General features: G+C 52.7%; 1 protein-coding gene across 6 annotated transcripts in view; it reads left to right on the top strand.

Moving 5' to 3' along the window:
- The window catches only part of YJEFN3 (YjeF N-terminal domain containing 3), a 46,660-nt gene that overhangs the window by 16,987 nt on the left and 4,596 nt on the right, over positions 1-25,077 (top strand). For 2 of the 6 annotated variants that reach the window (XM_075070932.1, XM_075070937.1), the window contains 3 exons: positions 2,351-2,459; positions 18,412-18,526; positions 21,994-22,100. In XM_075070932.1, the coding sequence (XP_074927033.1) occupies positions 2,351-2,459; positions 18,412-18,526; positions 21,994-22,028 (259 nt within the window). In that variant the 3' untranslated portion in view covers positions 22,029-22,100. Of the gene's footprint in view, positions 1-2,350; positions 2,460-2,650; positions 3,133-4,800; positions 6,545-17,464; positions 17,571-18,411; positions 18,527-21,993; positions 22,101-25,077 lie in introns of those variants that run through there. The other 4 variants (XM_075070934.1, XM_075070933.1, XM_075070935.1 and 1 more) reach the window with 3 other exon arrangements.

Genomic DNA, 25,077 nt, shown 5'->3' with positions numbered 1-25,077 from the left:
GCTCTGGGTGCAATTCCCAGCTGTGCCACTGGCTTCATGCGGGATCTTGGATCAGTCGCTCAATTTGGATAACAACCCTTCCTTGGTCAGCCTGGGCTAGGTCGCAAACCCTTCGGGGCAGGGGCTGTTGCAATGGGCCTCTGATCTCAGACCGCACCTCTGGGGGCTACTGTCCTGTGAATCATCACCATAAACCCAACCTGCTGGAGCTGGAGCTCAGAGACCCCTGGGCACTTTCCAGCAGTGAGGTTGGGCCTATTTCAGTTTCTAACCCAGCAGAATCTCCTGGGCCTTGGCATCCGGTGGCCTCGCACCAACAGTAACACGCAGTGCAGGACATGCAGAATATAGAATTCTGGGCTGTCTAGGGTGGCCTTGGATGTACGTTAAGTGCTATGGGCTACATTTAAATAACAGGTCTGGAAGCTGACTGAAAGCAAGGACATTTCACACTGAAGCTGCGTCCCTTGTGCCTGTTTTTCCAGTAGCCTAATAAACTGTCTGAGTTTGTGATTTTAATTGGGAGACAATTGTGGGCTTATGGTTTGAGCAGGAGGCTGAGTGCTAGGATGGTGAGGGGTTCGAAGCCCGGTTCTTCTGCTCAGTGGTGTCTGCGGCCATATGCACATTACGCACAGTGCGTATCACTGGCATGGGTGTTGCTGATGGAGGGGGAGAGGGCTGACCAGAGCAGTTTGCCCCAGCTGCCTTGTTTGAATGGGTCCCCAAACTGAGCGGCATAACTGACATTGAGGGGTCACAACTCTGCTCAGGTTTGGGCCGATGGCTCCTTGATGGAGGGGCTGCTGGGTGGTGTTGCAACACCCAGAGCGGGGAGCCCTCCGGGTAGACCAGAGCCAAGCCGCTGCTGTGGTGAAAAAGTTCTGGGGGTGCCCTTTCTGCTACTAACAACATCTGTGGCTTTAAGACACCTTTTCTGTCTCAGTTTCCCCGATGATAAAGCAGGGATCATACTTGGCTATTTCATAGGGGAGTTGTATGGCTCGTAAAATGCTTTGCAAGTGGAAGGTGCTGAGTAGTAGCAGTGTATGTGAATGGTGGCTGATATACACAGATCATCCATCACAGTGAGGCAGCCACCTCTGGGAGTGCGTGGTGGCAGCTGTTGAACAGAAATAGATAAATATATTTTAAAACTCCTGGATGGCTTCATGATTCCCTGTTGCTTTGCGCACTGTGTGCCATTGACCCCCGTGCAAATTGAGCGTGAAATGCTACCAGCTCAGAATGGTAACAGTTCCCATGCTCACTCTGCGGTGGGACAGTGACATGGTAGTGAAGAATTGGATCCTCAGTGTAAATGGTTACAACTCCCCCCACTTCCCAGATTGCCCCAAATCTCACTTTGACAATGACCCCAGGGTCCCGATGCCTTGTCCCCAAAGAATCCAGTCTTGTGGCCATCACAGCAAATTGACTTTCCGATTCACCTTTGATAACAAATGAAATGGCATTGTCCTGAAGACAGCACATGGGTTTCTCTTCCTTCAGTCAGGTGACCCAACAGATGGGAACAATCATTGTCCACTTCCAAAGCCAGCATTTTGGGATCACTAGTGAATGAAAAAGTGACGCATTGTTTAGCTTTTTGTAGTGTACAGATTCCTCGGCGTGCGGTTTCCCTTAGCGTGTTCTCCCGCCGCTGTGCCACACGCAGGTGGCCGGGGCCAGGTGCAGAGAAGGGCCAGGCATGCACAGCTCTGCCTTTTGATACTGCTGAGCCCAGGTTAACCCTGCCAGATCCTTGTGGGAGCTCAAGTCCCTCCAAACGTGGATTTGGCAAATGAGCAAGGAGAGCTCGCCCAGAAGGATCCAGCAGAAGGTCTGACTTCTGAACTAGCCGCAGCCGGGTGGGAGGGCAGGAAGGGGGCAATGGGGGGCAAGACTGAGGTCTGGGATATATAGCCACTTAATAATTATTACCTTCCTCCACCAAATACTGCCCTGTTTGGTCAGCGGGGAGGCGGGCTGGGATGTTACCCATCACACGGGAAAGACAGTGGGGCTGGAGATTGGTTGCAAGAGGGATTCCTTTGAGCCAACTCACTAGCAGGAGCATTTTTGCCGAGGCTGGTGCTTGGAGGGTCCCATGTCACAACACAGGCCTCGAATGCGAAGTGGCAAGCGACCAGTTGCTGGTTCAGACTCCAGTGGGAGCTCCTGGCTGATTGGCATGTCCCAAAAGCCGGTCACTTGGGGCAGAGCCTAAGCATAGACCCAGGAGCCTGGCTGTGGGCAGCCGCTTTGGAAAGGCTCGGTCTGAGCATGCAGGTGCAGTGTGGGGGATACCACCAACATCCTCACAGCCCCTCTGCCTCTTGCCTTGCAGCCGCTTGGAGGCAGAAGCCATCGAGAAGGAGCTGTTGGAAGATTACAGATTTGGTCGGCAGCAGCTGATTGAGATCTGGGGACACGCCAGCGCCATGGCTGTGACCAAGGTAAGAGCAGCGCTGTGCCAAGAGGGGGCATGCCAGGATTTAGAGCAGGGTGCTCTCCCCTCGGAGCTCTGGGGATTGTTACTTGGAGGGGCCCTGGGTGCAAAGCCAGGCGCTTGGCTGGCATGCGAGTGTGCTCCCCGAGATGTTATCGAATGTGCTTCCTTTTCCTGTGGTCTCTTTCCCTCTTCCAGCCTGGGTTTTCTGTTAGCTTTCCCGTTCCGGACCAAACACCAAGTGCAGTTGGAGGCACAGAAACATCTGGGAGACAGCCACCAGTTTGGCCAACAAAGCACAGATTGCACCAGGGACCTCCAGAGCTGAAAGCACAAGTCTCGACAGGCCTGGTGTGGCACAGCCTTCTCCCACTGCCAGGGGGAACTGGCTAGTGATTTTCTTCCAGCAAAGCATGGTGGGAATGGAAGGAGTCCGAGGCCCCATAATAGTCTGGCCTCTTCTCCCTGCTGAGTTACTGTGGAGCGAGCAGGGGAGGAGGCACTGTCTGAAGGTTTTACGGCCTGTTGGAGATGTACTTACTGGCTGGAGAAAGCCTTCTCGCTCTTTCCAAGAGGTTTTGGGGAAGTCACTGAGCACTTTGGGGGACTGGATTCTGGGTAACTACACAGCAACCTAGTCCAATGGTGGCTTTTTCTTTGCACTTCTTTATCCCACGGCTTCTAAGGTGAGCAGGGCATCCTGACCAGGGCTATGGGCAACGATGGGCCAATACCGTATATTGGAGATCTCCTCTCCTATACACACCTGCTACCTAGTGAGCAACAGGACAAGACTAACAAGTGGCTCAAACCTGCCTAGACGAAGTCATTCAATAGCGTGTGACACATCCTGTGGTTTGACACTTGTCAAGGCTTTATGGGCTTTGCAGAGGCACGATGTAGAAGATTTATAGAGCACATCGCTGTTGATGGAGTGTAACACCTGTCAATATACCGTAGCATCTAGCATCGTCACATGCATCTGCAACAGGTAGTCTTGCCTTGGAGTGCTTAAGAATGATTATTGTGCGTAAAGGACTTATAGCTATATCGCGCCATTCATCCTGAAGTACACCAGAATGCATTACAAATGTATATACAGGCATTGCTTTGCCAGGCACTGAAATGCACCCGCCTCTGGGGTGGGGCATGGCAGCTGTTTAGTAGCCACATAGCATCCAAAGGGCCAGTTCCTCATCTGTCACTCCACTGATGGCAATGGAGCTAGATTGATTTACACCACCTGGGGATCTGGCTGGAAGGAAGGAGACAACCATCTTCCCATTTAAACAGTGGGCTGGGCAGGGAGGTGTGGGGGTTAAGGAGACAGAATGCAATGATCCAAACTGAAACTCTACCAGGACACGGGGTGTGATGCCCCTAGCCCTAGAGCACCTGAAAGGGTTTGAGTCAACAGATGTCTAGCAGCTAACAGCTGGTTAGTAGAATAAACCAGTCTGCAGACAGCTGTTTTGCTGCTGGTTCCCAGCTTCCCTAAGGGATGCGAAGTGCAAAGCTACTGAAAGGTATGTGTGTGGGTGGGTGAGTCAGCTCCACTCCTAACTACTGCAGCAGAAACTTCTGTTCCGTGAGACGCTGTTGCTTTTCACTTTGGATCGTCAGCCAAACTGTCACAAGCCCCCACGTCAGCATCGGTTCAGTCTTTGATTCCTGCTTTCACCTGAACATAGCAAAACCCGAGTCCGGGTGCAGGCTGGCCTTTGCTGGAACAGATTTTAATGCAAAAGCTAAATGTCAGCTCATAAATATTTAGCTCAAGATATTTCCACAGCAAATTTGCTCAGCAGGGGCTGAGACAGAGTTAGGCGTGAGAAGGTAACAAGAAGGGAGCCTGATTCTCATTCACGCCCAGGCCCTTTGCACTGCCAATGTGGTGCAAGGGGTCTTAGTGGAAATAAAAGAAGGTTCCTATTTCCTTCACAAAGATGGGGCCAGATTGGATGGTGATGTAAGCAGTGCGGAAAGTTCCGGGTGGGTGTAAGCTGATCAGAAACCAGCTGAGCATGGTAAAGTGGGGTAACGAGCACCCATCATGCATGCGATGGGTGTGTGCAGTTGGGAGTGCAGGAGCTTGGGAAAGCAGCCCCCTCACTCTTCCTGAGTGCAATGCAAAGCAATCCTGTCCTCACTGGACCCTGGACCTTCCAGTTAGCCCTATGCGGTGTGTACCCTAGAGCCATTTTCCAACCCCCCCCTGCCCCCAAATGCCAGGGCAGTGCTGCACGAGCCATCTTAGGGATGTGCTGGCAGGACAGAGGGTCAGTCACGGGCTTGCCATCAGAGACAATGTGAACCACGCAGCTAATCCCTCTTCACTCCACTGGCAGCTTCTGATGGGGAATGGGCTTGTCCCAGCCCGGCTGCAATTCCCAGCTCTGTCCCCCCAAGCGAGGCAAGATACTGGCAGGGCATCCCTGGCGTGTGTGCGCTGCTGAGCGGACATGATGACCCGGGCTGCAGCAATTCAGTGGTGAGTTAGACTGCAGATGGGCCAGAACTAAGTGGAATCGAGTTGGCATTTAAAGGGCCGGGGTGCTGGGCAGTGCTAGCACTTTGCATCGCCCTGTGGAAGAACCAGCTTGACCCTGCTGGTGGCTTCCATCTTGCAGCAGCAGCATCACTGACCCCTCGAGTGGCCCTGTGCCTCCTTTGCTTAGTTCAGGAGGGTGCTGGTGGGGAGTCCTATCTGGCAATGAACCTGCAGGACAGAAGCCATGGTGCATGGAGGAGATTGCCACCAGGCATCTAGAGAGAAGCAAAAGACCCAGGCACCCCCTGGGAGGAAAGAGGAGATCATTTGTGGAGTCAGAGGGGAACTGGATCAACCTACTGAGTGTAAAGTCTCCTCCCCTCCTCTCTGCACCTCTGGGACGAGGCCAGATCCTTTCCTGAACACCTCCCTCTCTGGAGCTGCATTGCAGCACTAGGAGATGCTGAGTTTACTGCCTAGAAAAGCCAATACAGCTGTAAATTACAACCCTTTCACAACAAACTCCAGGTGCTTTCCAGCAGGACCAGGGCTTGGCTAATGCTGGCCACCACTGGCTGAGTCAAGAACATAGCAGGCCACTGGCCATGGCCATTCCCTGGGAAGGCCAGGGAAAAAAGCAGCTGAGAATAACCAGATAACAATAGCTGGCTAGAGCTAGCTGCCCCCAGCCTGCCTGGCGCTCACTTTCCATACTGAGCTGCAGAATAGCTGATTTACATGGAAACTGGGGGAAGTAGCTAGGAGCCGCTTTGATGTTTAAATTAACATCACCTTTCCCTTCAGTTTGCAAAGCTCGGAGGCCGACGCTCTCCAGTTCTCAGCCGGTAACCCATCAGCTTTAACACAGGTGCTTTAACTCCCACAAGGAGGGAAACTGTATTTACCAAGGGGCCAGTTTTATTCTTTGCCGAGCTGCTGGGTAAGGTCTTGGAGCTGTAGAAATCAATGTCATCTCCAAGTCATGCCTGGAGTTTGGTCCGTCTGTCCGCTAAGCTGCTGTTCTCTTCAAGTGTGATCCTCCCATCTTGACTTACCTGGGAGATGACACTTCCCTTCCTGCTGCTGGGAGATCTAGCAGCCCATATCTTTGTAATTGGCTCAACTCAGGTATTATGCCCAGGCAGCCTCTTTGGGAACTGCTTTTAGGTGCCACCAGATTCCACCCCACATCTCTTTGAAGGTAGCATCCCTTTGCTGCAGTCAGAACACGCCGACAGGCGGAGTAGGTAGGCAGATGGACAGACTCTGCAGAATTCTCCTCCCATTTTGAGTGATTATAGGATTCTTCTTCACTTCCTGTTTCAAACTGCTGTGAAGTGTAGGTCAATAGCTGGATCAGGGGATTCAAATCAAAACTCACATCTCTACAGAGACATGAATTTTCTTACTCAGGGTCGGTGTCTAGCACTGGGCACACAGGGCTATGACTTTATTTGGGGTCTCTAGTAAAGCTGGGCAAAATTTTTCGTCAATTAGTAAATTTGTCAGAAAAAAGCAGATTTGGGGCAACTGAAATGCTTGCGAATCTGGGTCAAAATCTGGTGAATAGTTTCAGCTGAATAAAATAAAATTCCTCATTTTTTTAAAGTCTGAATGGCTCTTTTTTGACATTTTTTAAATGAACGGTTTTGACTTTTCATCTAGAAACAAACTGTTTCCTTTGGAAAACATCAATCAGAATTGATGCTTCATTTGACAGTTTTAGGCGAAATATGGAAAAGGTTCAGTTTGGGTTTGAAAGGGACTGAATTTCTTTTCAGTTTGGGCATCAAACTGAAAAATCAGTTCTTCACTGAGCCGCAGTCTCCAGTCACTACAGGGCTATTCTACATAAATTAATGAGACAATCCCAAACCCTGGATACAGAGACCCTGATATTTGGGAGAAGTTTGGAACTAGAGCCAAACTTTACATTTTTGGTCCACCTCTAGCTGGAAGAAGTGTCCAAACTTTTGGGTGGCTTTTCTGAACTCAACCTCATCAGGCTTTTGTCTGTCACTAGGAGGGATTATCCCATACAAGACCAAGCATGGACCATTCTTACTTGGATGGTGCATCAAAGTTCTCAGGGGGAGGACTCCCTGCTGCATGTGTAGCTGGGATGTACATCTGCTAGCTCAAGATTTCCTCCAACCTTTAGATATCCGGCAAACACCTTGCTTATTAACTAGAACTCAGTAAGTAAATATTGACCTGGAATCAGGCTGTTCTAACAAGCAGCTCCAGATTCGGCAGACTTACGTGGTAAAATGTCAAACACATTCAGAGATGCAAGGGGGGTTATTGTCTGTTCTGCGCAAGGGTCTGAAAATTCAGTTTGCCTGCACACTGTTAATGGTCCGTGGTTAGTTTTATAACTGTACCAGTCTTCAGAACTACCAACTGGAATTGTGGACCCAGAACTGTGCCGTCACACTAAACTGGGAGGCCCAGAGAACTGCCTCAGGACTGAAATCTCTTACAAATAAATCCTAAGTTGTAACACTTTTAAAGATGCAACAAGCAACATCCTTTAGAAAATGGAAATAAGTGTCAGGGTGTCAGACTGGAGCATCCACCTCTGACCTTTTGTTGGGTAAATTTCTGGGAGAGGCCAGTTCAAAGGTTTATCCTTGCTTTGGGATGAAGAAATCCATACCTAATGGGTTTAGACAGAGATCTGATTTGCAGCTTATAAAACAGAGAGGAGAGCAAGGGGGTGTTGGGCTAGCTGTTGCAGACAGACAGCAATATCTGTTGGTGTCATTTCTGGTTTCCTGGCTTTACTCAGTGTCACGGAGTCACCGGACGATGCTCTGGAACTGCTCCCCACTAAGCCAGTCAGGACTTTGGGGAGCCTCCTCTCCCTTGGAGCAGACTTGTTCAGGGCAAGAAGCTCACACGTCTTCACCTCCTGGGTCTCTCCTTGGAGCATTCAGCATCCTCTGCCCCTCCGTGTGCTTCCCACAGCGAGCCCACCCAGGCGGGGTCCTGGGGAAGCCACAGGGTTCTGCACCCCCACTTTGCAGTCAGACGTGACTCTCAGCCAGCAAAACAGAGGTTTATTCGATGACAGGAACAGGGTCTAAAACAGAGCTTGTAGATACAGCGAACCAGACCCCTCGGCCGGGTCCATTCTGGGGGGCAGTGAGCCAGACCCCCAGGTCTGCACTTCACTCCTTATCCCCAGGTAGCTCCAGACTAACCAACCCCTCCAGCCCCTCCTCTCTGCTCAGCTCCTTTCCCGGGCCAGGAGGTCACCTGATCCCTTTGTCTCCAACACCTGCAGTTGGCACCTTTGCAGAGGAGGGGCCCAGGCCATCAGTTGCTAGGATACAGAGTGCCAGGCATTAGGTGCACTGGCCCTTTGCTCTGCCAGATACTTAAGAACTGCCTAGGGGACACTGAGGCACCAACACAGTATTCAGAGCAAACATTAGGAACAGTCCCAGTTCGTCACACTCAGTTAATGCCCTGATGAGACAGGCAAGAGGATTGATCACTTTAGTCACCTCTGGGGTGGGACACATGCACAGTGACATTTAGAGCAGGAAGCGGATTAGAATTCTGTACCCAATTGAAGCAGCAGGGGAAGCTCTCAGGTGAGCTGGAGGTTACCTGAGTTCGACCCAGGCCCCCACGTGCTTTTGCAAGAACTGGATCTTGAGTTTATACCTCACACCAAAGATGCTGCAATGGGGCATTGTTCCAGGTCAGAGGAAAGAACCCTTCCGATGGACTCACCAACCTATTGTCTCATAGCACCTGGGTTTTCCACAGAGTTCTTCGATACAGGAGATCTGATGATCTCACCCCTCTGGGGGTCTGGCAAAGGGTCGGGCTGGGTGTGATCAGACTTAAATAATCCTTTTAGACCAAAGAACCTGAACTTGGAAAGTTCTAAAACAAGAACTATACCCCACGGGTTTTTTTGGCATTTTTCTCTCTCAGAACCAAGCTGTTTGAAAGGTGATTCCAGCAAAGGCCAGAGGGCTGATCAGAGCATGGGGAGGAGCCTTCCTCCCTTTGACCCCATCTCAGCTCAGAAAACCCTGGCTTCATGGCTAAGGAATCAGGAGATGTGGGTTCGATTCTCGACTCTGCTAGACTCCCTGGCTGACCTTGGGCAAGTCACTGCATCTCTTTGGGCCTCAGCCCCCATGGGGATAATGATCCTTCCTGTGGCTGTCTTGTCTATTTAAACAGTGAGCTCTCTGGGTCTGTCTCTTCCCCCCATGTCTATGCCGTGCCTGGCATGGTGGGGTTCTCAGCTCAGGTGGGGCCTCCCTCTGCTACTGAAACAACGAGCAGGAGCAGCGCTCTGTCTCCTGAGTATCATGTCATGGCCATGATTCGCCAGGTCTTGGACTCAGAGTCTCAGACCCCACAAATTCATTGCAAGGGTAATGGATGCCTGGGGAGGCAGAGCTCAGTTAGAGTGTTGTACAGAGTGGCAGCACTGATGCGTTCCTCCAGGAGCCAAGCCCTGAAACAGCCGAGGGGGCGATATCCTGTCAGCGCTGCCTTCAAAGAAGGCCAAACCTGCTAAGTGGAAAAATGAACACTTTGCTCATCCGGCGTGCTGCGCAAACGGGGATTCGATCCCGCACACTCCTCCGCAGCCATCCACGGCATTAAGAGAGCCCAGTGCAGCCCCTTCAAACCAGATACCCCCACTGCATGCGGCCTTTCAATGGGACACATGAGCACCTGAACAATTTCTCCTGCCTCCTTTCTTCTGCGGAGAAGGGTTTGGAAACCAAATGGAGAGAAGCTTGAGTCACAAGGTCGGGACCCAGGTCCTGATCAGCGTCCAACATTCCCAAGAGCTTCAGGGGCCACTGGGATGTTTGGGGCTAGATCAGCCTTGCTGCTGGGCCCCAGCTGCAGAGTTCAGCTCCACATCCAGGCCCGGCTCTGATGTTCCCAAGCCTTTGGGAGGTGGAGTCTGGTTTTCTGTTGAGGGGTTGGGCCTGGCTGCTATGGGGTCTGGTTTTCTGGTTCTGGAGGCTCAGAGCCCAGGGGTCAGGTTTGCTCTGCTTTCCTCAGAAAGCCACGATATGGAGGTGTGTAGTTGTCAGCGACCCTCCAGCGGCTCAAAGGGCAGCTGTGGGATTGGGTGGGGCTGAGGCACAAACTGACTTTATGGCATTTGAAATGCAAAGCAGAATTCCCTGGTTCATCCTCAGCGCAATCCGGGTTATATGTGGCTTTTGGAGCCCTAGTGACCCCACCCCGGGAAGATGGTCCCTGCCCAAGAGCACCCAGTCCTATGCACACTGATACAATCCACTCAGTGTCCTGATTAACCCTCAACAGCATCCCCTCTGCAGTGAGCTCAGCAGCAGCATCCTCCCTGTACAGATGGGGAAACTGAGGCACTGAAAGGGATCCCATAAATCAAAGCTGGGATTGGCACCTGGCTGCCCGCCCTGTGCTCCTGAGCTGCGTGCTGCAATCAGTCTTGCTGCAGAGATTCGTGGCAGTTTCTGTCAGCTGCTGGCTGTTGCTGGGACGTTAAGCAGACGGCAATGGAACCAAAGTTTTCCATTCTCCAGCTCCTTCTTCCTCCCCATGTTGTTTTTGGATTCCTTGGGCACCTGCAATCATTTCATCTGGGTTAAACTGCTTGCACAGGAGCTCAACTTTTTATTTTCTTTAAATAAATGTGATCTGAGGTTATCAACTCCAGGGAAAAATGCTCTCACGTTCCCAGAGACCTGGGCCATGCTCGATGGGGGAAGGAGGACCCGAGTCTGCTGGATGCAAAGTTTATTGTGAGCGTTTCAGCGTTCCAAGCACTGGAATCAGCTGCAGTGGCCGGTTACCCCAGTGCCCTTGGGAGACGGCTGCTTGCATGGGGATCCAATGTATCGATGCAAACCAGGTCTTCTCCTGCAGGGACCCTGGAGCAGGAGGAACACATGGCCCAGTTCCCTCCCCATCTATCAGCAGAATCCAAGGGGAAGACAGCTTGGCACCTCATCTCCATCTGGCCCCCGCTTGTTGCTTGGAGGGGGTCATCATTAACAAGAGTCCAGCCATGAATTCCAAAACCCAGCTGTGTTTATTAGGAGGATGAATTTCACAGCAGGAGCCACATGGAGAGCACCATGTGCCATCTGCTGATGCCAGTGGCAGACTTCCCAAAGCATCACCCCCCAGCAGACAATGCCCATGTCTTGCCATTCACTGTCTCAGAGCATCCAGCATTAGAATGAGCCAGCACTGGCTGCTCTTCTAGGGAAGGAGGCCATTACCTCGGAGAGCTTTGTTCCCTCCCGGGGCACTGGAGGCCCTTGGAAAATGATGCCAGGGCAGTGGAAATGTGAGCCTGATTTTCGTTACACCTGGGACCTTCCACCCCACAGATGCCTGAAGATCTGTGGGCTTTGTGGGACCCCCATGGAGGATGGGGGCATCTGCTTCACTCCCTGGGCTGCCTGTCTCCTCCACTGGCCCCTCCCCCAAACCCACCACATTGGTGGGAGAAGGGGAAGTTCCATGCCACGTCAAATCTGACCCACCTGGCTACAGCTGCTCTGGACACGCAGAGTCCTGGCCCCATGCAGAGAGGCTGTTGCAAGATCTGGGCCAGGGGGAGCCCGCCCACCCCACACCCTGTTTGTACCCGCTTTGGCTCCCCTTTGCCAGTGCACTGCTCGCCCATTTGGCACGGCTCGGAAAGGCGATGTGTGTGTTTCCCAGGGTTGGCAGTGAGAATGTCAGTTAGGATGGCTGCTGTGCACGGAATGAGACTTGTGAGTTGTCGGTCTCTGGGCTTCCTCTGGGCACTTGGCCTTCGTGGAAGGCAGCAGGGGTGCCTGGAATTCAGACTGCTCTGGCTCGTTGTCATCCTTGCGCCCAGTGGCCCCGTTCTGCTGCATGGGCCATGTGGGGCAGGGATTTGTCCTAGTGGCTGAAACGTGTTTGGAATCAAGGGGTGAGGGTGTTTGACTCGTTTGCTGCAGTCATTCCTGTCACGTTCTGGGGTGCAACCCAGATGGGTGAGGGGCTGGCACCTCTTACCCTGTAAACCCGAGTGCCTCCCGCTGCCTGACCACTGTGGCACTCTGCCTGGGACACCCACAGTCAGCGTCAAGCGTGCACTCTGTCTCTGTGCTGGGCAGCCCTGCGCCAGCTTTGGATCCTGGAACCTACCTGCAATGCAACAGATTCCCCCTGGCTTCCCCCAGCCTGGGGTAACACCTGGTGTGGTGACTCCACTCCTTGCCCACCCCCACTTGTTCCAGAAAGGTGTGCTCTGAAATGTCCAGCCCTGTCCTGGGACAATCAGATGTTAAGGTTCATTGTCCTTTTCAGGAGTCAATAGTCAACAGTTTACTACATTACCCGGAGTTACCAAACAGTTCAGTTTAAAGACACGTTCCTTTGGAAAGGCCTGGTTACCGACTCCCTCGCCAGACCTGGGTCAAACACACCTCCATCATCATTCCAGTATGTATCCACGGCGCCGACTCCTCCCCGTGTACACTCGTCCCAAGAATGTCAATGATCTGCAAGTTACACCAGGTGTATTTAGTACAGGGATTATTACAATGGTGTATAGGGTGTGATTACAGGGGTGCTTCGTGTCACAGTTCTCCCTTAGAACAGCGTGAAAAAGCCAAGGTCCAGTTCTTTTGGTTCTGACCCACCTAAGTTTGCAGCCTCTTGAATTTCTGGTTGGAACGAACCGAAAATATCAGCTACATGCTTGGGTTAAAGCCAAGTGCCAGGTTGCACCTGGTTTTGTACTAAGTTGGCCCTATGATGAGATAACTGGCTCGGTTTATATGGAGAAAGCAGTGGGCGTGATATATTTTAACTTTAGCAAAGCTTTTGATACAGTCGCCCACAGTATTCTTGCCAGCAAGTTAAAGAAATATGGACTGGATGACTGGACTATAAGGTGGACAGAAAGCTGCATAGGTTGTCAGGCTCAATGGGTAGTGATCAACGGCTTGATGTCTAGTTGGCAGTTGGTATCAAGCAGAATGCCACTCAACGGGTAGTGATCAATGGCTTGATGTCTAGTTGGCAGTCGGTATCAAGCAGAGTGCCCCAGGGGTTGGTCCTGGGGCCAGTTTTGTTCAACATCTTTATTAATGATCTGGATGATGGGATGGATTGCACCCTCAACAAATTTGCAGATGACACTAAGCTGGGGGGAGAGGTAGATACGCTGGAGGGTAGGGATAAGGGTCCAGAGTGACCTAGACAAATTAGAAGATTGGGCAAAAATAAATCTGATGAGGTTCAACAAGGACAGTGCAGAGTCCTGCACTTAGGAAGGAAGAATCTCATGCACCGCTACAGGCTGGGGACTGACTGGGTAAGTGGCAGTTCTGCAGAAAAGGACCTGGGGATTACAAAGGACGAGAAGCTGGATGTGAGTCAGCAGTGTGCCCTTGTTGCCAAGAAGGCTAATGGCATATTGGCCTACATTATTAGGAGTATTGCCAGCAGACCGAAGGAAGTGATTATTCCCCTCTGTGTGGCACTGGTGAGGCCACACCTGGAGTATTGCATCCAGTTTTGGGCCCCTCACTACAGAAAGGATGTGGACAAATTGGAGAGAGTCCAGTGGAGGGCAACAAATTATCAGGGGGCTGGAGCACATGACTTACGAGGAGAGGCTGAGGGAACTGGGCTTGTTTAGTCTGCAGAAGAGAAGAATGACGGAGGATTTGACAGCAGCCTTCAGCTACCTGAAGGGGGGTTCCAAAGAGGATGGAGCTCGGCTGTTCTCAGTGGTGGCAGATGACAGAACAAGGAGCAAAGGTCTCAAGTTGCAGTGGGGGAGGTCTAGGTTGGATATTAGGAAACACTTTCACTAGGAGGGTGGTGAAGCACTGGAATGGGTTATCTAGGGAGGTGGTGGAATCTCCTTCCTTAGAGGTTTTTAAAGCCCTGCTTGACAAAGCCCTGGCTGGGATGATTTATTTGGGATTGGTCCTGCTTTGAGCAGGGGGTTGGATTAGATGACCTCTTGAGGTCTCTTCCAACCCCAATCTTCTATGATTCTACTGTCACTGGAGGGTAGATCGGGGCATGTGTGGGATTTGGCTCTATTTTGGAGAGACTGTTTAAACCTGACCCATCTTTGTAGCAAAAGCTGGTGAAGTTTAGCAGCCTTCCTGATTTCTCCTGTGGCAGATCCCAGAGCCCCCAATCAGGAATGGGCTGGGAGCTGCACAGATAAAGAGAAAGGCCTGGTCCCTGCCCAATGATCTTACAGGCTAATTAAAGACAGGACATGCCAGAGGCATGTAGCACACGCCAGAGGGGTGAGGGTACCAGCAAAGGGATGCACGGCTCCATGGACTAGCTGCATACCTCACTTGCCATCTGGCAAGGAATATGGCAGGATGGGGGAGGAGAGAATGGATTTGCATTTGGGGGAGGCCCACGTGGCCGGGGCCTTTCCCCTGGGGCCTGAAAGTGTCTGTTTCCAGCCCCACGTGTGCAAAGCTTTGTTAAAATCCAGTTACGTTAATGAGGGAACATTTAAAGAAGGCGAATTTCCGTGGGAGGAGTGTCACTAGCGGACAGTGGTTAATAGGAGTATTAGACAGATATTCCTTCCCCTCCACCCCGACTTTTTTTAATCACCTTCCGCTGCTCTCTTTGAGCCGCAGGATTAATCTGGCCCTGGCAATGGGCTGTCTGTTCAGGAGCCAACCCGCCAGCCGCTGGGATTTATAAAACCGGCCCCTTCTATTTTCAGCTGTCGCTTAAAACCCCTCGAAGCACCTGCTGCTTCTGCTCAGCCAGTCCCTGGGGAACCTCCCCAGAGGAGCCTGCCTGGGCAGCTGCCAATGAGGTTATAGTTAGAAGCTGATCGTCACTGTCCTGCCCATGATTTGTCTCACCCTCCCTTCCCCTGAGACCTTGTTCCACATTTAAATAAAACTCTTGGGTTCAAGAGTTTATCGGCTTCAGCCGCTCACTTCCCACTCCCTGCCTCCCGATGCAGAATTGTCTGCCCACCCCAGCGCTGCTCCCACGCACCAGCAGCTGCAGGGACTGTGCCGGGTGCCCTGACGATGCTCCGTGCCAGGGCTCTGGGGACAGCACAGGTGGCTTCCGGCCAAGCTGTCCCCTGGACAGCAGAGTGCAGACAGGTGACCAGACAGGCCACCTCTGCAGTGGGTGGTGCCTTGTGGGAAAGCAGTGGGAGGGCTAGGAGCCCAGAGATGGCCCAAGCCCACATTGTGCTGGCTGCTGCACAAACCCAGAACAAAAAGACAGTCCCTGCCCCAGGCTGAGTAAATCTCGCTGTGTCCCCAAGTAAGGCTTTACCCCGGCTGGAATCACTGGATGGACAGGCAATGGAAAGTTGTTTCTGCCCCTTGTCTGCCACTTCAAATTAGTATTTATTTGTATGACGGCAGCACCTAGAGACCGGGGTCACATTGTGTTAGGGGCTGTACGTACACCTAGGCAGCCCCTGCCCCAAGGAGCTAACAATCTAAACACACAAGACAAAGAGTAGGACGGGAAGCAGAGGCACCCCAGTGGGACTAGCCCAAGGCTACTGACAGAGCCAGGGATTGATTGGGGTCCCCTAGTCTGATGTTCTAGCCTCTAGGCCATGCTGCATTGCAGGGTGCCCAATTAGAGGCTGACCTCTCTGCTGGAGATGAGGCCTTAGCTGTGTTAATGAGGGGGAATAAAAATGAACAGATTGTAGCAGAAACTTCCTCCCAGCCACAAGTCCCCTCCGTGCATCCAGGCATGGGATAATTGCTTCCTGAGCTGCTGCTTGACACTCCTTTCAGTCTCGTGGCTTCCAGAATCCCGGAGCCCTGGCTCACTGCATTGACACCTTTGGACAGGGCAAGATCCTCAGCTGAGTTTCTGTCCTGACTAAAGCTCGGGGGATAAACACGATTCAGTCTTGCCTTTTACGTGGTGCAGGTCAGGACAGAGATCTGAAGGTCATTCTCGTCCCATTTCCAGGAGAAAATAGGTTCCCATGTGTTTTTACAGCTTGGACTTCATAAATAGAGAGAGAAGATTTATGGATCAAAGATAGCTTTGTGTCTTATGAGGGTGAAGGCTCAGTAGCGCCACTGTATTTAGGGCTGGCTCAGCTTTTCCATTCTAAGCCTCTGTGCCAGCTTATGGCCCCCCCATTTAAGGGCACACAATTTGTTTCGGGAAGAGAAACATTTGAGAGTTGAGCTCCTTGATCCTCTGTGGCCCTCGCTGCATGACGCTGGCTGGGCTTGCCCGAGCGTTCTCCTCTGGAGAGCCTCATGCCCTAGATAGTGCTGCTCTTTATTTCTGTAGCCTGGCCGAGGAATTGTTTTGCAACCAGGGAGGGTGGCTGGCGGCGGGGGAAGTTCCTGGTTTGCCTAGGAGGAGGGTGGGTCGGAGGGGCGCTCCTGGGCATCAGGAAGCTGAAGCTCAGCAGCTGCCGTGATTGAGCTGGAGGAAGGAGTGTGCCGGCCCGGTGAAAATTAGGCCCCTTTGTTGCCACCATGTGACCTTGGGCAGCGGTTGTTATTTGTAATAGAGGAGCAACTAGAAACCCCATCTGAGCTTCCAGCCCTGCTGTGTCAGGGACTGCACTGTGAGACACAGTCCCTGTCCCAAAGGGCTCACAGTCTAAAGCCAACCCATGGGAGAAAGGAAACGACATTGGCCCTCTCGGACTGAGGGGCAGCAGAAGCCCAGAGTGGGAAAGTGACTTGCCCAAGGTCACCCAGTGCAACTATGGCAGACTCCAGGGTTAAACCCAGAGCTCCTGAGTCCCAGCCCAGTGTCTTACCCTCAAGGTTAGTCTTCCTCTCAAAGCAATGAGGGCCTGATTCTCAGTCACCATCAACTTCTAGGGGAGCAAAGCAATCCTCAGCACCCTCTGGACGCCAGGCCCTTAGTTGCTGTGCTGCCTCAGTTTACCTAGGTGTGAAATGGGGGTAACATTGTCTTCATTAATGCTATCGTGTTCCTTGAGAACCAGTGAGCAATCACTGTGAGCACTGGGTTCACTCTCCATCTTCCTGCCAAGCCGCTGAGCACATCCTGAATGGACTGTGCAAAGTTTATTGACCCAGAGGTTTTTTGGCAAAAAAATTCTGATTTGGTGACACTGAAACATTTTGTGAATTTGTATCAATTTCAGCTAAGTCTTCAGCTAACTCCTAAAAGCAAACTGAAAAAATCAAAATGTTCAGATTTTTTTTGATTTGAAACAGCTTTTTGTTTCAAAATTTCCTTTCATTTTATTTTTAGAAAATGTAAAAAGAAAAGAAGCGTTCAGTGTTCGACGTGAAACTGATTTTCCCCTCAACTTTTTGATTTGCCAAAAATTATGTTTTCAGTTTGACCCAAAACAATTTTTAAAAATAATTCAGACTTGCCGGTGAACTGAAAAATCAGTCGATCACCGAGCTTTAATCCCAAACTCAGCGCTTGGTGGGAACAGCCTCATGGCTGAAATGTGCGGTCTCAAGTCCCAGGCAAGGCGTTTGTGGAGCAGTGTCTTCTCTGTTTCTGTCCCTCCTTCCCAGCAATGGTGACATTCCCTCGCTCCTGGAGCCATGAGACTCCGGAAACATGGCAGTGCCCAAAGTCTAGAGTCCCAGCCAATGTACAGCGGAGCCGGCCAGGGCACAGGTACTGAAAAGCTTGTTCAGGACGTCAGGGACCGTAAATAGTTTGTGCTGTTTGGTTGTGTCCGGTATTTGGATGGAACTAGAGGCCAGACTCCAAGAGCAGGAAAAATCAGCCAGTGGATAAATAGGAGATTCTCCCTGCAGAGTCTGTGCAGCTTGGTAATTTTCGAACTGTTTTTGCTCCGTCCAGCAGGGCCATGGCTAGTGAGACAGTTAGGAGCCTGCCAAGCTGCCCTGCTCCCCGGTGCTGTGCATCAGCTTCTTAGCTCGCTGCGACAAGAAAGCAGCTTTGTTCACGGGCTCCACACACGACATGCTTGCTAGATGGCTGCTGGGGCTGGGATTACATCATGTCTCGCGGGGTGCCTCCAGCCTGGCTTATGTGTCGCAGTGTGGAGGCTAATGAGTCCCATGCTCTTGGGGTCACCGTCTTTCAGATAAGTCTGGCCCCTCTGTGATCACATTGTGCAACCATTGAGGTGTGAATCCCAGTGGCCTGGCTAAATTCCAGTCGGTGTAAAGCCATTCTGTCTTCCCCACTCCGTTGCAGTTTCATCTGGATACAGCACACGTCTCCACTTCCTATTCTGAACTACTGGTGTAGCATTGTTGTGCCCTGTTAAACAGCTGCTGTGTTCCAACCCAGAGGTGACTGCATTTCAGCAATGGATGCAGTTTTTCCTGTCTCTGCTTATGGATTTAGGCACCTTTGGGATGAAAGGCCAGAAAGAGACATGGGAGGTTATTCCTACCATGGGGACCAAGATGATATGAATGGGGATGGAGATCAGATTTAGTGACGCTGCAGGGTTTTGATCCCATTGTTTTTCTCTGTGCTGCAGGTGTTCCCTCTGCCATCCCTCCCAAGGAAGCAGCCCACAGTGCTTGTGGTGTGTGGGCCCGATCAGAACGGTGCCATCGGCTTGGTGTGCGCACGGCATTTGCGGATGTTTGTAAGTATCCTTAACACATCACCCACTTCCTTCTCTGCCACCATCCTTGTGCTGCTAGGGTGGGTGGCCCCTCGCTGCGATCTCAGAAAGCGAGAGGAGACTTGATCCCATGGCCTCTCGGTCCATGCTAGCGGCCGTGACAGAGGCAGCTCTTTGGTTCCTCAGGGTAGCTGCCCCTGTTAATTCATTCATCAGAGGTTCTTCATCTGCAGTAGGAGATGCAAGGACGTGGACCTGGTACGGATCCCCGTTCTGCATCACCAGTTGGCACCAGACTCAGATACACAGGGCCCAGGCTGAGACACCCAGGAGCTGTTTGGGGGCCCAGGAAACTGTTAGACTGTTTCCTGGGGGATGAATCTCCACAGGGCAAACTCAGTCAGTACCCCTGGCAGGACCTGGCACCTCTGTGGGCTGCCCTCACAGAGAGACCCAGGACTGAGTGGGTCACACAGACTAGACCCCTCCCCTTATCTATCCGTTCAGAGCTGAGGGATGGGGAGGCCCCCCTCACTTTCACTGTTTATGAGCCACCTGTTCTGGGGACAGAGGCGCCTTTCACCAGTACTAAAACCCCTTGTAACAACCTTCCTTTGTTACTGGAGCCCTGGGGCAGCTAACCTGATCTTGCAATGAGATCCAGAGTGTGGAAGCGAATGCAGTTTGGGGGCTGCGTGACCTAAGCAGGTCTGATATCCCATCCGCTACAGGGCAGACAGCAGCCTGTGTATTCAATGGGACTGATTCTCAGCTGCTCCATTCCCACCCTGGGACACGGTGGGGGAGGTGGGACTTTGGGGTAGTTGAGGAGCTGTAGCCACCATTGTGCTTACCACATTCTGAGCACCCCAGTGCCCCCAGAGCAAATGAGAGCAGCCTCAGGGCTGCTCTAATTTATGCTGTGCTCCCTGTGGCCCCTAGAAATGGGAGGATAACCCTAGTCAGAGTGCTATCCCCAGTGCCAGAGACTACTGGGCACAGGGCTGGTGCAGAGCCTTCGTGTCCAATGTGCAGAGGCATCACAGCATGCTCTAGGGAGGTGAATATCCCTTGTCTGTATAGTTGCATCCAGAGTCCTCCGGGTCCAGTCATGAAACTGCAGGAAATTCATGAGCTGCTAAACGCTGCCAGAACTGACTGACACGCAAAGATCAGACAAGCTAAAAACAGCAACTCCCAGTGAAAATCCTGTGGGAAAGGGTCAGGCAAGGTGGGAGGGAATGGAGCAGAGAAAGCTAAGAAAAGTGCAAGCTGCTCCTCCGAAGCCCCACGCCCTGGGAGCGAGATCTATCTGACCATGGCTTGTCTCCTCGGGGGGCCATGGGACAGCGGTTACATGGTCAATACGCTGCAAGATTCAGTAGGGAAAGCTGCTGCGATAGACGCATGAGGCTGGTGTCTCCCTGCCAGATGTCACAGCAGCAGGGGCTGTGTGTGAGTGTGGGGGCACACTGGGGTGCTCCCAGCAGGGCAGAGAGTTCGCTGTCCTGGTAAACTTGGGGGTGCCTTGTCTTTCCCGGCTCTCTCAAAGCCTGGGAAGAGTGGGGGGATCTGTCCCGTGTGGTGCTGCAGTCTCTGTAAGCTCTATCAGTCGCAGAGGTCCCAGTGTGGTCCAAAGCCAGGCAGGCCCAGCAGCAAACACCAAATGGGAGCAAATGCAGCATCTCCCTGGACGCCTGCTAACGCCACCCAACCGCCTTCCTTCAGTGCTCCCCGTATCCCAGCAGTCAGCGGCGAGAGCAGATCCTGCTCCATTAATCCTGGCTAACACAGGCTAGATCATGCCAGGCTCCCAGGGAGGAACCAACTGAGCCCTGTAACCATGAGCGTCATCCTGCCATTCCTCCCTCGATCCCTGAGGGGCTGTGGGAAGCCCCCAGGAGCCCACCCAGACAAGCCCCTGGGGGTCTGCCAGCGGGTTAGACCCAGCTCCTTCTTTCAATACAAAGCTCATCCACTTGCCTGCTGCAAATTAGACCCAGAGGGATGCCCGCGTGTGTCTGGAAATGTTCCCAGCGGCCCATTTCCACGCCCCAGAGGAAAGTCCAGGACCAACACTGGATATGATCAGGAGTCGGTCTGGTTAGAAAACCCATCGCAAAAATGCTAGCACTGCACCGTGCCCCCCCTTCGAGTGCTTTGCAAAGAGTGATTAAAACCCCACTCCCCTGGGGCAGTGCAGGATTCTCCCTGCCCTTCTAGTGGGATGACCAAGAAAACTGACTTGCCTGAAGTCACTCAGGGAATTGCATCTTCCAGTGGAACCCAGGAGTCCCGAGTCCCTTATCCATAGCCACAAGACCACCCTTCCCATCCCTCTGGTAGCCATCGGCTGTGCCAGTCTTTCCGAGTGGGCCATCCAACTGAATAACCCCCCTGCAGCCATTTGCTTAGTGCCACGGCAGTTCCTGATCCAATGCTTGCTGGGCTCAGGGCAAGTCTTTCTAGGAAGAAGTGGGGTGTTTTACCCATGAAAGCTTATGCCCAAATAAATGTGTTAGTCCTTAAGGTGCCACTGGACTCCCTGTTGTTTTTGTGGATACAGACTAACATGGTGTGACGAACTGGGAATATTCTTAATGTTGCTCTGAATACTGTGTTGGTGCCTCAGTGTCCCCTAGGCAGTTCTTAATATCTAGGTGGTGGAATAAGGGTGTGTGATTGCTGCAGAGCAAAGGGCCAGTGCACCTAAATGCCTGGCACTCTGTCTCCTAGCAACTGATGGCCTGGGCCCCTCCTCTGCAAGGTGCCAACTGAAGGTGTTGCGCAGACAAAGGGATCAGTGCCTCCTGGCCCGCCGGAAAGCGGTGAGCAGAGAGGAGGAGCTGGGACGGGTTTCAGTTTGCCAGCTGGCTGGGCGACGAGGAGCTGAAGGCAGATGTGGGTCTAGGCCTCACTGCCCCCCAAATGGCCCGAGGGGTCTGTGTTGCCATACCTACAAGCCTCTGTTTTAACCCTGTTCCTGTCATCGAATAAAACTCTGTTTTACTGCTGGCCTGAGAGTCAATGTCTGGCTGCAAAGTGGGGGTGCAGGACCCTCTGGCTTCCCCAGGACCCCTCGCTGGGTGTGCTCGCTGGTGGGAAGCACACGGAGGGGCAGAGGATGCTGAATGCTCAAGGAGAAGACCCAGGAGGTGAATACGTGTGAGCTTCTTGCCCTGAACAGTCTGCTCCAAGGGAGGGAGGCTCTCCAAAGAGTCCTGCCTAGGCTTGGCAACCCAAACACTGGGAGCAGCTTCCCAGAGCGAATCGCACTGGTGACTCCGTGACACATGGCTACCCCCGATACTGGGCCCAGGAGATTTCCTTTCTGCCTGTGCCCTTTAAGATACTGCGGGGTAGGGGGGCAGAGGACCCAGGTTCTGGGTTTGCAGCAGTCGTCAGTCAAGTGGGGCAGAGGAAGGAAGGGGCTGGGTGGGAAAGAGGGTTTGGTGTGGGTTATGCATCCTCGGCCTCCTGCCCTCCCCTCAGATACGAGGACCATCTTTTACCCGAAGCGGTCCTGAATTCCCTCTATCGGGTATTTCACCACCCAGTGTGAAAAGATGGACTCCCCTTTCTCTCGTACTGCCAACGGAGTGAGTGATGCCCCGGTGGCACGGAGCGTAGTGGGCATGCGGTGTTGCGCAACACATGGTTCGCCCTTCACTTTACTCTGCCTGCCGAGCCGGCCCTCATTCCAGATCCAGAGCATACGCCTCTCCAGCCATGTGGAGACATGAGCACCCACCAGAAACCAAAACTCAGCAGCCCAAAGTTCTTCGGTTCAGAGCCATCAAAGCTGGCTTACGGCTAGTGCTGGTGGCTGGTGTGGCAGATTTCTGCAGCCTTGGACGCAGGGGCCTTTATAGCATTGGGGATCTTGGGAGATTTCAAATGGCCAAGTGGGAGGAGTCTTCTAGGCAGGGGGTGGGGCCGCGACACTCTTCTGCTGCAGGAATTCACCAAGCTGCCGTTTATGCCCAAAGGAAGCGCTTCAGATCATTTCAATTGTACCGCCCCGCCGAGACTCCCCTTCACAAGGGCAGATGCGCCCAGGAATTCCCTGATCAGCCCCATAGGCTTTGTCAGGCTTGCTGCACACACTGTGCTCAACGAGATGGCAGGGTGTGTCCAGGGTGTCCAGGCACCAGCACGCCAAGCGTCTGCTTGGGGCGGCAAGCCGCGGGGCGCTCGCCGACGTCGCCGCACGAGGGCGGCAGGCAGCTGCCTTTGGCGGCTGCCTGCGAGGGTCCGCTGTCCCGCGGCTTCGGCGGACCTCCCGCAGGCGAGACCAGCGGACCCTCTGCAGGCAAGCAGCCGAAGGCAGCCTGCCTGTCGTACTTGGGGCAGCAAAATGCCTAGAGCCGCCCCTGGGTGTGTCCAAGGGCTTGAAGAACATCAAGTTTCTAGCTCTTTTGAAAGAGCGGCCCTTAGTGCTGTGGGTACAGCCTGTGCTCTGACTCCAGCTGCAGAGCGTGGGTGGGGTGGTGGGGATTTGGAGGGAGGGGTTTGGCTGTGCCAGTCACATGCATCTGAGCAGCCTTTCAGCTCTAACTCTCCTCGGGGCAGGGACTGTCTTTTCGTGCTGGGATTATCTTTGTACAGCCCCTAGCACAATGGGCTCCTGGGCCATGGCTGGGGCTCCTAGTGCTATAGTAATAACTCTAATTACATGCAGTTCTTTCAATCCCAGTAAGAAGGAAGGAGCAGGGGCTCCTGGGTTAAACCCCCCGGGGTCTAATACTGGTGTGTGTGGAACCCAAAGGCTGAGAATAGAGGGAAAAGCAGAGACCAGACTAGACTTGAGGTGTGTTCCGTGTGGGGATGGTTTTGGCCTCTTGTTCAGCCGTCTGATCCGAGCCTCAGGGTTCCAAAAACTCCAAACGGCGAGTGTAATCCGCTCATGACTGGAAAAGGAATTACTGAGTCTTATTTCTTCCTGGCCCAAACAAACACTGCTAGCTGTTTTCTTTTTCAAACATTGGGCTCGGCTGGTGGAATGTGACCTCAAATTACTGTCCCACGTGGCTCCATTCCATTGCATGGGCAAGAGCACAATTGCTTTCAAACCCATTGGGGTTTTGGTCCCAGATTCTGCCACATGCTCTGGAAATGCACAGTAGGAGAAGTTTCTCGTTACAGCAACAATAAGATCAAATATGTTCAATTAAAAACCTATTACAACCTGGCTCCTTTTGGGGGGCAGTGTTTTTTTAAGCTGTGCCATAGAAGTTCAGCATCAGGACAAAAAAAATAACCCTGTACATTAATTTTTTTTAAAGACCTTGCTTCTGGCCAGCACAGCAGTTTTTCACTCTGGCGTCCTGGATGTTAGCAGCTTTTACTAAACCTCCAGGAGACCAGGCCTGGTAACTTTAATCTTGTGTTTCTTCATTCTGGGAAGCCACCTGTCACTCCAGTGCCTGTGGTCAGGCCTTAAAGAGAAACCTCCACAGGAGAATGATAGAAAACGACGCAAATGAATCAAGCTGGGTTTTCTTGCTGCACTCAGAAGTCTGAGCGCTCTCTCTTGCTCTGTCTTCATCTTTGGAGACGTCCCCAGGGGACTGTTCCTCTTCTATTGAGGGCCCCAGCCACTTGTGATCATTAAAGATCCTCCGGCAATTTTTGTAAGAGCCGGTGTATGCTGCCCAAACCCCAGGTGTGGCAATTTCCAGCTTGCTTCCCTATAGCCCTCCTGCCATTTGCATTGTGCATGGGATTATCTTCACTTCCTGGCCTAAACTGCACAAGCCATGTTGCTACGTGTAGTTAGACAGCTGGAGCCGGATGGTCTTTCATCATGCCTGTTGGATGCCACCCAGTCCACTGCTGTCACACCAACCGAGGCCAATGGCTCATGGTTACAGCTTCTAACCGAACCCAGTAGCTGCAGCCACCACCTACCGACAACCCCCCTCCAGCCTGCGCCTAGAGCGCGCACTCCAGTGCTGAACGGTGCTTGGTACAACCCACATGTGCTTACTCCTCCTGCCAAGCCACCTCCTGAGCCCTCTGCGATAGATATAAACTGCCCCCAGCTGTTCTCTCTCCAGCACGCTGAGCTGGCCAGACTCTTCCTAGAGGTTGATCTTCAGTGCTGGGCTGGGCAAAAGTTCCCAGCTAATTTGGATGGCAGCTGGTCCTTTTCTCGGCACCCAGGGCATGTTGTAGGGGGACACTTGGATGGGGGGAGAAGGCTCTGGGAGATGCTTCTTTTTCTCATTGAATGGTCCTGTCAATCCTTCAGGGCCTTGCAACCCTCACGGAGCCAGCGTGCCAACATCTATTCTGTCTCCGTTGGAGTGACGAGGAGAGAGGCAGTGGCCACCGAGAGCTTGTCAGGCAGAGGGGATGGGGCCGTGCTCCAACATGAGGGTCTGTCCAGGGGTAACATGGGGTGGGGCAGCCAGGACCGCGAGTCAGCAGCCCAGTGCACTGGAGCGGGTGCACTCGGTCACCTTGGCCTGTGTGCGCGGGAGTCCACAGAGGGCTTGTGGGCTGGATGAAGCCCCCCTGCTGGGTGCCGTGAGGCTCAGGCTGGCAGATGGGGGTTTCTGACTGGGTCCCGCT

The sequence above is a fragment of the Chelonoidis abingdonii genome, chromosome 11 (genome assembly GCF_003597395.2).
Source record: "Chelonoidis abingdonii isolate Lonesome George chromosome 11, CheloAbing_2.0, whole genome shotgun sequence".
Lineage (NCBI taxonomy): Eukaryota > Metazoa > Chordata > Testudines > Testudinidae > Chelonoidis > Chelonoidis abingdonii.
Note: the sequence above shows the minus strand (reverse complement) of the source record. Positions and strands in the feature narration are given on the sequence as shown.